At 49.1% G+C, this 14,219-nt stretch overlaps 1 protein-coding gene across 1 annotated transcript in view; it reads right to left on the bottom strand.

The window, feature by feature from the left end:
* Positions 1 to 469: 469 nt before the first annotated feature.
* The window catches only part of FSCN1 (fascin actin-bundling protein 1), a gene marked incomplete at both ends in the record, with an annotated part of 19,309 nt that continues 5,559 nt past the window's right edge, over positions 470 to 14,219 (bottom strand). Inside the window, 4 exons of the mRNA XM_081338588.1 lie at positions 470 to 672; positions 1,229 to 1,396; positions 1,547 to 1,668; positions 2,477 to 2,633. Of these exons, the coding sequence (XP_081194714.1) occupies positions 470 to 672; positions 1,229 to 1,396; positions 1,547 to 1,668; positions 2,477 to 2,633 (650 nt within the window). The remainder of the gene's footprint in view (positions 673 to 1,228; positions 1,397 to 1,546; positions 1,669 to 2,476; positions 2,634 to 14,219) is intronic.

The following is a 14,219-nucleotide window of genomic DNA, read 5'->3' as shown; positions in this document are numbered from 1 at the left end:
TCTTCTTGACGACTCTCCTTCTAAGGAGCAGACCTAGCTGGTGGGGAAATGGAGCGGGACACGTGTTCCGATTCCAGTTAGGAGAAATATATTCCTTTTCAATTCAGAAGGACCAGCCAAGGCCAAAGGAGAGATCTGTTGAGCTACCACCCAACTTTTCCCTTCTTCCCTCTTCCCTTACAAAAAGTCCGTAAGGTGAGGGCAGGACATTTTTCTGCAAACAAAGGATGTTTCATTCCAGTTTTAAGTGAACTCACCTAACCAAGGGGGGGGGGGGGGAAAGGCCAACTGAAACAAACAATGGCATGGCAGGCCAAAGGCAGCAGGCCAGTCTGAAAGACAGAACCCCTCTCTTTTGTAAAAGACACACCAGAACATACCAAAGGAAATTCCTGCAGGAAGTTGGCAACGGGGGGGGGGGGGAGGAAGTGGGGAAGCGTAGAGTGAAGGGAAGGAGACTAAAGTGCGTTTAATACTCCCAGAGGGTGGAGGGGTCAATGGCATCAGCAGAGGCTTTGAGGACCCCAGCGTGGTCGCCCTTCAGGTATTTGTTGTTGACTTTAATGGCCACCTTGTTCAAGTCGCAGAACTCAAAGAAGAAGTCCACGGGAGAATCGCTGCTGCTGGTGATGGATGCCTCGCTTCCCACCGTCCAGTATTTCCCAGTGGAATCTGCAAACGAGAATAGGAAGAGGGAAGGTGAGCGCACTCTCGGATTCGCAGAGGCACCTCCAGCATGGCCACTGGACGATTCTGTCAGGCGCAACGGATCAGGGCCATGAGGTTGCAGCATGGAAGATTTATTCACACCTCTACACACAAGAATCCGGTCAACTAAAGTTCGACATTCAGCTGGTGCTAGATAAAGGTCAACAGAGTTCAAGAGTTATTGGACTCGTAATAGTTTGTGGCGACAAAAAAACTCTAGGCTGATGACTTATTTAACTCTGCCCCCAGCTCTGCCTGCTTTTCTCCTGCAGTCTCCAAGAGTCTCTTCCCCAAACGATCTGAGGAACCGTCTCAAGGACAGTTCAACCTGCCTTAACATGAACTTCCTACTGTCAAATCTTTTCTCCTCCTCCGGGAGGTGATGTGGAAGACCATTGCCAGCCTTCTCCTGACTTTGGTGGTCCATAATCCTCCCAACCGGTGTGGCCAAGAATTCTGGGAGTTGACAACAGGCTGCAGTAGGCTGCAGTTGGTTGGGGAAGACTGACCGATGCCTTACCTTTGATATTGTAGGCACCATCGTTAAACTCCAGCTGGAAGATATCGTAAGAGGACCGATTGCAATCTAGGGTGCCTGTCATCTTCCGACAGCCGATGAAGCCATGTTCTCCACGGAAAACAATGATTGGCCGATTGATGAGCTTAATGAGGAAGTGCTCTGTCTCACCTACCATTGGAGAACAGAGGAACGAGGCGCTGTTTACCGGCAAACAAACTTGCTTCCCACCCAATCACCCCAGCTCAGAATGGCCATGTTCTAACCAGTGGTTGCTCCCACTGCTACAAACATCTGGCTGACATACAAGAAAGGACTTACTGGCAGTTTCGACCGTAGCAGCAAGCTGCCCATTCTTCTTGGCAGTGACATATTTGCCGTTGGCGGCTTTCAGAGTGATACGCCGGTCACACCACTCAATGTCGAAGTAACAGTTGGCATTCCTGCTGGAGCAAAGGAAGATTGAGAAGGACCTCTTCAAGCCATCACATCAGGAGGACCAGGAGGAGACCAGGAATTCCACCCCTCATCAGGGCCACAGTGCAACCCAAAACGCTTTGGGCACACCTCGAGTGACGATGGTGGCTTTCCACCCAATTTCTCCACAGGCTTCTGAAAAATGAGCTTTCTTCTGCTAGGAGAGTGTGGTCCACCCATCTCTACAAGTTTAATGGCCGATGGGTCGAGTCTTTTCCAACCCATGCTCATTTTTCAATTTATTTTTTTTCTTAAGCCCTGAGCAAGTAAATGTTTATGGCAACAGCACTTGTAGACCTACACAAAAACATTTCCAATTTGAAATAGATTGTTTGGGTATTCTGGATGCGTTTGGGGAGTTTGACACCGTTGGGCTTCCAATTCAGAAACCTTCCAGAATAGTCCAAGCAAGCTACTATGGACTCAGATGCTATTTTAGTTGTGTTTTTGCACAAGGGCTGTTTTAAGTTCACTGTGTTCGAATTATTCTCTCTTGGGAGCAGATAGTGTTTCTGTGCATGTAGAGACACACCCCATCGAGCACTCGGTATTTTGGAAATTAAAACCCCATTCCCCACAGGACCAATGGCTGGGCTCTTCATGCTAAGCGAATAGGTTATTTCAACCACTTGGTTAAATAAACTAGTATGGTGGGATTCCTACAGCATGTTCGAACAAGCAATTTAAGGGCTTGGAGTAAAGCAAGAACTCAACCGTTGAACCGTATCCCATTCTCACAAATATCTTAGCAACCTTGGGGTAGGTAGAACTCACTTAGTTGAGGCAGTAGATTGCACCCCACCGTTGGAGGTCAGCGTCCAGTACTTCCCTGTACAAGTCCTGAAGGTACATTTTTTGGTCTCTCTGTTGACCTCCATCTGGAAGGTCTCTTGGTCGCCCTCTTCATCTTGGTTTGCTGAGAGATCGATCCCTAGAAGGGGAGACACAGATGGCGGAGGGAGTCAATGCCAGCCCTTGTAGGCTGCTCCTAGATTGCCCTCCAAAGTCTATCTGTGTATACAGGTAGCCCTCGTTTAGCGAGGCTGGGGAATTCTGGGAGTTGAAGACCACAAGTCTTAAAAGTTGCCCCTGTTGGACATCCCTGCTTTAGAGTCTTCTCAGAGCTAACAAATCTAACCACACAGAATTCTGGAAGTCAAAGCCCACCTATCTTACAAAGTTGAGAAAGCCTGCTTTAGGCTGTTGCAGACCTGATCCTGCACAGGAGTAGGATGATGGGATTGAAAAACCCACGGCTGGTTGGGGAATTCTGGGAGTTGAAGTCCACAAGTTGCCCCAGTTGGACACCCCTGTCAAAGACACTGCTCTCTCTCTCTGTCACACACACACACACACACACACACACACACACACTCAGGGAGGAATCTTAACAGAAAATGCTTCATCGGCAGTTGCTGCCGCTTCCCAAAAATGCACACAGACCAACACCAGCTGCTCGCATGCTTGACAAGTCCCACTCTTGAAATTCCTCAGAGTTCAGAGCTGCCTCCTCAGCATTTGTGTCTCGGCTCCGTTGAGCGCAAAAAAGCTCCAGGGGCAGAGAAAGCCAGCTGAAGAGACAATGACAAGATGGCAGGAACCCTGTGGTGGAACTAGCAGGTGGAAAGGCACGCAGTTGCCCCACGCTTCTGAGCTGGCCCCATAGAGAAGAACTGAACACGGCAAGACTCCATCCAGGCGTTGTTCAGGAAGGCAACTAAGGAGCTTCCAGTGATGACCCACCATTAACGAAGGCAAGCCAAGCACGAAATGAACACTAGAACAACCCAACCCCAAGTTCTTACTTGGGGCCCAGGCTTTTCTCTATTCTCTTTGGAAATACACGGAATCCCATTTCCTTCGGATTTATCACAATCTGAAGTTTCCTCTAATGCTGGAGACAAGTTGGCCTCCCTCTTCCAATGTTATCCCCCATGACACCCCCTTTGAAGGACGTTGGGTTAGAAGGTTGACTTGGTCCCCAACCATCAACGAGCTCCACGGTTCACAGGGGACTTCAGCTGAATCTTCCTGGTCCCACTCCAACAATCTAACCCATACAGCACTGAGTTCGTCTTTAAAAGGGGTGGACACCGCCCAGAACGGGGTTGTCCAACCGGTGGCAATTTTAAAGACCTGTGGACTTCAACCCCCCCAGAATTCTAGGGAGTCCAGATGTCTTCAAGTTGCCAAGATTGGACACCTCTGGATAGAATCTGCCTACCCAACTCTTCCCTGGCTGTTTCAGAGCTTCCTCTTCTGAAGGCTGTTTAGAGTTTCTTCGCCTCAGAGACTCTTCTCTTGATTGCCTTCCTGTCCATTTGCTCTAAGTGCAGATGGTAAATTAGGCTCCTAGACTTTTCTGTCTTATAAAAATAAACCAATCTTACCGGCAGATCAACTTCATAAAACGTCTGACGTGCAAAATTGGAGCAAGGCAGGAAACTGGGCAGGTGGCCGGGGGGGGGGAGGGGGTTTGGGGGGGAGGGAGGGAAGAATTGACCCATCGATTCTGCTACCCACGCAAAAAATGGAGAACAGACCAGGAAGATTCCTTCTAGGGGGAGTCCTCGGTTTACGACCACCATTGGGATCAGAATTGCCACGGAAAGCAAGGCGGTTACTGAGTGAGTCAGGCCTAGTTTTATGACCTTTCTTGGCCAGGGATGTCAAGCGAATTTGGCTTTCCCGTTGAGTTTGCTTGTTGGTTGGCCGTTGCCTGGGAAGGCTGCCGATGGCGATCACCTGACCCTGGGGTTTTGCAACCATCATAAAGACCCCATGGCACCATGGGGACACTGGGATGGGTCATAAAGGTGAGGACCAGTTGCACGTCCCTTTTTCCCCAGGGCTGTTGTAAACTTTGAGCAGTCATTAAGCCACAGTGGTTGTAAGTCAAGGGCTACTTGGTGCCTTGGTGGAGCAGTGGGCTAATGCCTCCTTAAGTAACACCAGCTGCCTGCAATTAGTGCAGGTTCGCATCCCACCAGGCTCAAGGTTGACTCAGCCTTCCATCCTTCCGAGGTAGGTAAAATGAGGACCCAGATTGTTGGGGGCAATTAAGCTGACTTTGTAATAATGCCGCTTGGGGGAGGTGTGAAAGCCCTAATAAGCAGGCTTATACATAGAATGAAGGCTACTGCTAAGTTTGTAAGCTGCCCTGAGTCTTCGGAGAAGGGTGGGATATAAATGGAATTAAAATAAAAAATAAAAAAAATACTTGTAGTTGAGCAGTGGACACCCATCCTTGGCGTGAAGCCTCTGGCACCTCCAGCGAAGCAGAGCTCCTGCTATTAGAGCAGAGAATTCTGAATTATGTCCACAGAACCAGCTACGTATATTTCTATGGAAACGGCATACACAGAGAACGCATGCAGCATCATGGAAGAAGAGAAGATGACAGGGACTTAAACCCACTCTTATTTATACAGCGGTAGCTGGATTTAGCTAAAGGCTGGGTGTGTTTGTCAACTACGCACACCCTCCGACTGGCAGAGTGTTGCCCAGGCTTCTCAGCCCTCACGGCGCCCACACAAAACATGGAAACCTTCTACAAGAAATGCCTGGATTGAGAGTCCTCTGTCCAGAGCCCCTAACTCCACTCATACCGGCCTTTTCCTACAGTCGGCATATGCTTGTGGCTTTGCGCTCCAACACACAAGAGTGAAATTCCAAACTTGGTTTTAAAGAGGTTTTAAAACCTTTAAAAACCCTTGGTTTCAAACCAAGCTTTTAAAACCATGAGAACGTGATTTTAAGTGGTTTTTTTAAGGGTTTTAAATCCTTAAAAAAAAACCTTTTAAAAAAAAAGGGGATTTAAAAACCCTTTGCTGGCTGGGGAATTCTTGGGAGTTGGAAGTCCACGAGTCTTAAAAGTTGCCAAGGTTGGACATCTCTGCTCTGCAGCCATTCCTGGGTGCTACAGCCCTTCTCAATTCCTCTCCAAAGCCAAAAGTGGGGTGAAGGGGTGGAGACAGCAAGCTCTGTTCAGCTTGGACCCCAAAAGCACCATTTGGCAGATCCCAAAGCAGGCAGGCGTTTTAATTACCAGCTTCATGAAGGTCAGACAAAGGCTCCACAAATCAAATGATTTCCCAGTGTGGCAATTAAGGAGGGAGATGAGTGGAGGGGTAGGGCGAGGGGGAGGCCGCGGGGGGGGGGGGAAGCGTGACTCATCATAGGTTTTTGCAGGCAGGAAGAATTGGGGTGGGAATGGAGCGAGAAACATCAGCAACCCGGATTTGCCAAAAGGAGAACGCAATTGCTTCAAATCCAAGAAAAGGCGCAGAGAAGAGCAATGGAGGATAAAACCTACATGGAACGGTTGCAGGAACTGGGCATGGCTAGTCTAGTGAAGGACCAGGTGTATAGTTCGTTCTTTCGAACTTTTGTAAGGGGTGCGAGAATATATCAGAAGCGTTCTAGGGGTGCGGGGTACAGAAAAGGTGGGGAGCCGGCACGGCTAGCAGCCTCTTTCACAGGACTATATTTTAAGAGGAGACGGCAGCACTAAAGAGAAGCAGAAGCTCAATCCATCATTTTACCAGCTATTTTACACCATTAATGCAGCAAATTTTTCGCTATTGTTGCATATATGTGTAGCAATATGTTGCGCGCGCGCACACACACACACACACACACACACACACAGAGAGCTCTGATATATGGATCTACAGTAACTACTATAGACAGGCCTTCACAATTTAAGGGTTAGTATTATAGCTTGTGTTTTTGTGTTATAGTGTTGTGTTTTTGTTTACCTGCAACTGACAGAAGGGATGTTGACAGATTATGATTCTGACATAACAATAATGGTCATTTATTATTTTATTCTGGAATGTTTTAACTGGATACTATTCCTTGAGCATTTTTAATTGTACCGGGTCTTTGACTCAGACTGACCGATTGACCCAGCACAAAGCCCACCCCCAAATCAAGGGCTGCTTATTCAGCACATCCTGGCTTAAGCCTGCAGGCCCGCCCTCTCTTCCTCAACCTGCAGAAATGTCCCAGGCGAGCTGTTTTCCCATCAAAGCAGCAAATCAACACATCCCTGCAAACACACACACACACACCCCAGGGAAAAAAGGAGGAGGGTGTGCCAGTCCCATCTGGCAGGTGAACGGAAGGAGCTCTTGAGAAGGAGATCAGCCACGGCAAGAGCTGCGGAGATGCAACTTCACACCCTTCCTGGACAGAAGAACGTTATTATCTGCCCTCGTGCCATCTTTTTAAGGCTCGCCGTGCCAACTAGGTCCAACCCTTTCGGAGTCTCTGGAGAGCCAGCACGGCTACCGGTGCCAACTCCGGCCAGCTGCACGCTCTTGTGGATAATCAGTCAATTCACAGTGCCTTTTTTCCCAGGTTCACGGCTGAGCAAAAAAATTAACCGGACCTTGGTCCAGAGCCAAGTAGCCACCTGCTGCCCTCCGAGACCTAGAGAGGCTGTGGGAACAGCCCTGGTGGAAAGGTGGGGACTTCCAATCTGCTTTGCTCATCTTTATTTTTTGTTTTCAGAAAGGGTTGGGGTTGCTCTGCAGCTCTGCCCTTCTTCCCTAACCCTACCCAGTAATTAAAGGACAGGGCAAAGCCGGCGATTCCACGGTTGTTCTCTGGCCAGGCTAACCAAAACAGATTCTCTCCATCCCCTGGGAAGGAGGGATCTCTTGACCCAAAGCTTTGCAGGCTTTTGTGCTTTGAACCTTTCTCTCCTTCATCCAGAGTCAGCCCTGCCTCGGCCGCGCCCCCCCCGTCCCCTCCCCACTCAAGAATAGGGATTCAACTCTCACCCAGGACGCTTTTGCTGGTAAGAGTTTATTTCGGCACAATCAAACCAAGATCAATCTGGGAAGACCTCCTAAGGATCTTCACCGCGGATCGATGCAAGCTCTGCGTCGTCGTGTTAATCGAAAACGGCAAAAATAAACAAATAAATAAAACCAAAAGTCTCCACTCAGCAACACTCCACTTTGGGGAGGCGGGGTGTGCTTGGTGCCCTCTGAGATGGGTGGTTTTCTTGCAGACGTGTCATTAAACTAGCACCGATGAGGTTCCCTAGTTGGGTCATGAAAACGTCTGCAAGGAAAGCACCCAGCTCAGAGGGCACCAGGGACACCCCCCCCAGTTCAACCCTCAGCTCCAAATATTCTCTCCACTCTGCATAAAGCAATAGCCTTCAAGGGGGGAAGGGGGGGACTCTCAATTCAAAGGAAACTTGCCCGCCCCTAGAATCAACCGCCCCTAGAATCAACCGCCTGGTGCTTCCTTCCGCCATTCCTGAATGACCCTCAAGCTGCTTGTGATTAGCCTCAACTCAGAAGCCAGACCCAACAAAATGGGCTCTATTTCATGGGAGGGTGAGACACCCAGATCCTCTCCTCCCCACCCTGTTGGGGCTACCCAAGAACGTATTTGAAAGGCTTCTCTCCTCCTGTCTCATTTGAGTCCAATTAAAGGGGAGGGGGCTGACTCCTAACCAGGGGCTGATGCTCCACAGACCTTTGCCATCTGCCCACTCTCCCTCCACCCCAGTTACTAATTAGGAGAGGCAAGGAGCAACGCCTGTTCAGGCCCAACAAAGATCTCTTGCCCCCCCCACTGGCGCTCTCTTTCTCCCTCTCCCTCTCTCTCTTTCTTTCTCTCTCTCCCCCTCTCTCTCTCTTTCTTTCTCTCTCTCTCTTTTTTCTCTCTCTCTCTTTCTTTCTCTTTCTTTCTCTCTCTTTTCTCTCTTTCTCCCTCTCCCTCTCTCTCTCTCTCTTTCTTTCTCTCTCTCCCCCCCTCTCTCTCTTTCTTTCTCTCTCTCTCTTTTTTCTCTCTCTCTCTTTCTTTCTCTTTCTTTCTCTCTCTTTTCTCTCTTTCTCCCTCTCCCTCTCTCTCTCTCTCTTTCTTTCTCTCTCTCCCCCCCTCTCTCTCTTTCTTTCTCTCTCTCTCTTTCTTTCTCTTTCTTTCTCTCTCTTTTCTCTCTTTCTCCCTCTCCCTCTCTCTCTCTCTCTTTCTTTCTCTCTCTCCCCCCCTCTCTCTCTTTCTTTCTCTCTCTCTCTTTTTTCTCTCTCTCTCTTTCTTTCTCTTTCTTTCTCTCTCTTTTCTCTCTTTCTCCCTCTCCCTCTCTCTCTCTCTCTTTCTTTCTCTCTCTCCCCCCCTCTCTCTCTTTCTTTCTCTCTCTCTCTTTTTTCTCTCTCTCTCTTTCTTTCTCTTTCTTTCTCTCTCTTTTCTCTCTTTCTCCCTCTCCCTCCCTCTCTCTCTCTTTTCCTTCTTTCTCTCTCCCTCTCTCTCTTTTTCTTTCTCATTCTCTTTCTCTCTCTCTCTTTTCTTTCTCTCTCTCTTTTTCTCTCTCTCTCCCTTTTTCTCTTTCTCTCTTTCTCTTTCTCTCCCTTTTTCTTTCTCTCTCTCCCTTTTTCTCTTTCTTTCTTTCCCTCTTTCTTTCTCTCTCTCTTTCCCTTTTTCTTTCTCTCTCTCCCTCTCTTTTTCTTTCTCTTTCTCTCTCCCTTTCTCTTTCTCTCTCTTTCTCTCTCTCTCTCTTTTCTCTCTCTCTCCCTCTCTCTCCCTTTTTCTTTCTCTCTCTCCCTCTCTTTTTTCTTTCTCTTTCTCTTTCTCTTTTTCTCTCTTTTTTCTTTCTTTCTCTTTCTCTCTCTTTCTCTTTCTTTCTCTCTCCCTCTCTCTCTCTCTCTCTCTCTCTCTCTCTCTCTCTCTCTCTCTCTCTCTCTCTCTCTCTCTCTCTCTCTCTCTCTCTCTCGTCTTTGTATACACAGGGTGTGTGTGCATTTACCAGAGCAGAGAGCTCAAATACGTGCATTCGTGTACGTGCCTTGGGGGTGGTGGGGGAAAGGAGAGAGGGTCTTTCAGACCAATTCTTCCAAATGGTTAGCCTCCCCAGTGCTGGGCCAAATTAAAAACTCCACTGAGGAGACACAGATCAATCCCACCCACCCCAAAGTCCTACAAATGGCATTGTTTGACACTTCTGCACAGCAAAGAAACCCCGAGTAATTTGACCCAGCTGAGAGCAGGATGTACGTTCAGACATTAAATTCCATGTTGTCCCCATTATGGACAACCACACAGAACAAAAGGAGGGAAGCGGAGGGGAGGGGAAGACAAGGGGAAATCTTCCTGGCGGGAAGTGGGGGGAAAGAGGATGGATGGAAAGGACTCCACCTCATCCTGTCCCAAATTCCACATTTAAATGTGCATGCTTGGGCCTAGAGGGCATTTGGGAGATAGACTTGCAACAGTTCACTTAGTCACAACGGCACCAAAAACAGTGGCTTATGACTGTTTTTCACACTTGCGACCTTTGGAGCATCCCCGTGGTCACGTGATCCAAACTCAGAGGCTTGGCAACTGACTCAAGCTTATGACGGTTGTAGCATCTGGTGGCGGGGGTGTCACGTGATCATCCCCTTTTGCCGCCACCTGGCAAGCCAGATTCGTTTAACAACCCTGCTGCTAACTTAACAGCTGCGGCGATTCACTGAACAACTGCGACCGGAAAGGTCGTAAGACGGGGCAAAATTCACTTCAGGAATGTTTCACTTAAGCCACCACAAAAACTGGGGGCTCCGTCGTGGTCGTAAAGCGGAGGACTGCCCGGAGTCTACAACAAATCCCAGGTTTGATTTAATCAAATTATCGGGGATGCTTTGGGGGAAAAATAAAACCAACTCGAAACTCCGTAATGCTAAGAATGCCCAATTCCGTCTTCCAGATTTTGTCTCTAATTAAAAGTGGGAACTGAAATTTTTTGCTTTTCCCTTCCTTTTATGGCGGAGGAGAGGAGAAGACTGCAGCCAGAGACATAAATTTCCCATCTGCGCCCTCCCCCCTCCCAGGGACCAGACCGCAACCGTTAATACCTAGAGCCATCCTCCATTTAAGAAGAACTGGATGGAAACCCAACCATGGTCCTGTTTTTTGGGAAAGAGATCCAATTACAAAGAGCGGTTCAGTAATTACTACAGGACGGGCGGTGAGGTAGGGAACAAGAACCATTCCTGCAATTTATTCCTCCTCCCCAGGAGGTTCCCCCCCCACTCCACAAGTTTAAGAAAAAAAACATGCTACAAATTCCAAAAAAAATGATCAATTCTTTTCCAGCTGGATGTCTGCAGATGTGTGGGAACTACAGCTCCCAGAATCCCTGGCCAGGATCTCTGAACATCTCTGGTGGGTGCAAGAAATCTGATTTTTAATTTGCCTTCTGGGAGATCGACAGGATGCTGAGGTTCTGATTCATAGGTACCTCGACTTACGACCTTAATAGAGCTTTCACTGAAGCGGAGCTAGTCAGATGGATAGATAGTCTTTGGCGTATGATTGTAACGGAGCCGGGAATTTCTCTGAGGGTCTTAAGCTGAGGCACCCACTGGACTGGACCCAATTTTATGCCTTTTTTTGTTTTGTTAAGCAAAGCTGGCAGTCATTAAACGAACACAGCAGTCAATAAGGGAATCGGTATATTCTTAGGGGTGTCGTTGGTTGGAAACCAGCCCCAGACATCATAAATCGTGGTCATATGACTACAGAACGTGGCAATTGGCTGTAAATGCTGGCTGGGGGCATTCTGGGAGTTGAAGTCCACAGGTCTTCCAGTTGCCAAGGTTGGACAGCACTGGCCTACATGATCAAAGCATGGATGGAGAGCTTTCTCCCTTAGATCCAATTCACCTCTCGAATGGCCTTATTCCTTAAATCTATTTTCCAGTTTAAGGTCAGTCAAATTACATATAAAGGTAAAGGTAAAGGTTCCCCCGCACATGCGTGCTAGTCGTTTCCGACTCTAGGGGCCGGTGCTCATCTCCGTTTCATAGCCGAAGAGCCAGCGCTTGTCCGAGGACGTCTCCGTGGTCATGTGGCCAGCATGACTAGACACCAAAGGCGCACGGAACGCTGTTACCTTCCCACCGTAGTGGTCCCTATTTTTCTACTTGCATTTTTACGTGCTTTCGAACTGCTAGGTGGGCAGAAGCTGGGACGAGTAACAGGCGCTCACTCTGCTACGCGGCACTCGGGATTCGACCCGCCAAACTGCCGACCTTCCGATCGACAAGTTCAGCGTCCTAACCCACTGAGCCACCGCATCCCTTCAAATTACATATACAGACCAGCAATGGATTATAATAAAGGGCTTACCCCAAGGGTTCCCAAACCTTTCCCTTCATTATCCCCAAAACTGCTTACCGGAAAATCTTATCAAACTTTGAGGATCAATTAATTGCAAGTCCTTTCCTTCTGCACCCTGCTAACTTTAAAAGGTTGCAGCTGAACGCATAACTAGAGGACTGGCTGTTCTATCAAAACAATACCGCTGGATGATCTTTATTTCACTTGGACAAATGACCCTTGGTAATTTCATCCATTTTTCATCTCCACGGGAAGATTTTTTCCAATTGATTTTAAGTCAGGTGGCCATCTCTGAGCCAATTTAAATGTCCCCCTTGGGATGGGGTCATGGGGTATTGTGTCGTTACCAAAAAAAAAGAAAAAGGAAGAAAAAAAACACTTTTGCCCAATTTGGGACAATTTCAACAAGCTTGGGAAGCAACTGGCTTAATTAAGCCAAGCGTGTTCTGCAGGCTGGGAGACCACCACCCCTTCTTGGGACTTCCGAAGGTGGCGGCCTCAGGGAGGTCGGATTTTAGGAGAGGGGTCTTCAAACATGGCCCTTTTATGACTGGCGGACTTCAGCTCCCAGAATTCCTCAGCCAGCGTGCCTGGATGAGGGATTCTGGGAGCTGAAGTCCGCCAGTCGTAAAAGGGCCACGTTTGAAGACCTCTGTGTTAGGATTTGCGTTAAGAAGCCACTTTAGCAAAGAGGGAGGCGATGCTAGCTTAGCTTTTCCTTTAACACGCCCTTGTTCTCCTCCCGGGAAGCCCCCCCCCCCTCATGTCGGAAGGCTCCTGCTCCAACATGTCAGACCATCGCAAAAGCCCAACCCTCCAGGAGATACCACCGCTAGCCAACAGGGATGTGGGTTCCTCCAGGCAAGGCAGAAAATCTTCTCTCGGAATAAACTCAAAATCTGCCTTCTTTCTTTAAAGGCTTCTCCCATGCAACCCAAACCCAAACCTCTTTTCTAAGGTTGGAAAATCCTGGGTTACTCTCCTCTCATCCCCACGGCTGGAAACATCTCTCCCCATCACTCAGGAAGGCAACTGGAAATGGCTTCTCTGGCGGCCCGGCCTCTTCTCTCCGCCCAACGTAACCAACCGCCCCACGGCACCCCGCATCTGGTTTTCCAGTGCTGCGACAAAGGATGGAAACAGGAGCCTCCTTCCCCTTTCCCCCCCAATTCCCCCCTCCTAGCCACTGGGCTCTAAGCTCACAATCCTGCCCTTGTTCTCCCAAGCTCCTTCACCTCCCACTTTTGCAGCAGGACAAATATTTTAACATCTGCCCCCAAAACAAAACACACACACACACACAAATGTTAAGAATCCAGCTGCTATTGGAGTGGGGGCAAAACAGGGGTGGGGGGGAAGGATGGGGGTGGTGATGGAGGGCTGGTTGGCACGGAGGAGGGGGAGCTAGCCCACCTCACCAAAAAGGCAAAAAATAAAAAATAGAAAAAAACCACGCTTGGGAGAGTGGGGAGTGGAAGGCACCGCCAACCTGCAGCTGTCATCACGACAATTAGGTGGTGAGGAGGAGAATGCTGTGGTTTCTCTCTCTCTCTCTCTCTCTCTCTCTCTCTCTCTCTCTCTCTCTCTCTCTCTCTCTCTGTGTGTGTGTGTGTGTGTGTGTGTGTGTGTGTGTGTGTGTGTGTGTGTGTGATTTTGCAGGAAGGGAGAGATTTTGCAAGCTGAAATCAAGGCTTCAAGGCTGGTTCCAGCCTGAATCGCTGGCGGAGAGAAGCCCCCCCCTACTTCCTCCCAGCCCCCCCACCCCCTTTTCAAACCCACCCACCCACCCAGACAAAATCAATGCGAGCCCTGCTCTAAGCTAGACAAAAAACTGCTGGCGCCCATTCCTTGCGAAGGAAGGTGGGCACATGCCCTGTATGCGCCGTCCCCCCCACTCCACCGCATCAACTGTCTGTTGACGTGTCTACCCCCTCTTTTCTCCTGCTCCCAATTCCACACACACACACACACACACACACACACCCCGCAGTCCAGTGGGGGGAGGGGAGGGAAGGCAAATGAGCGGATGCTAGAGAGGCTTGGAAGCGATGATGCTTCTAAAAGATGCAACCACACCCAACACCAGCGTGTCTCCTTGCCCGCTTTCTGCCCCAGCCAAACCTTTTCCTCCAAATCTGGTTTTATAAAGACCACACACACACACACACACACACACCCTCCACAATTCTGAAAGACACCCCGTTCCGGTCCGAGGGGGGGGGCTTCTGCCCAGAGCATCTGCAATCCACAAAAGCTGTCAGAAATTGCGCCCTTCATTTTCTCTGCAGCAGCCTGCATGAAGACGCGCCATCTCCCCCCCCCCCTCCCCGTTGCTCCCTTGCCATCCTCTTGAACCCGCGCTGGCCCAGCCCTGCCCCAAAAGAGGGGAGGGCGATGC

The sequence above is a fragment of the Vipera berus genome, assembly GCF_964194415.1.
Source record: "Vipera berus genome assembly, chromosome: 13".
Taxonomy (NCBI): domain Eukaryota; kingdom Metazoa; phylum Chordata; class Lepidosauria; order Squamata; family Viperidae; genus Vipera; species Vipera berus.
Note: the sequence above shows the minus strand (reverse complement) of the source record. Positions and strands in the feature narration are given on the sequence as shown.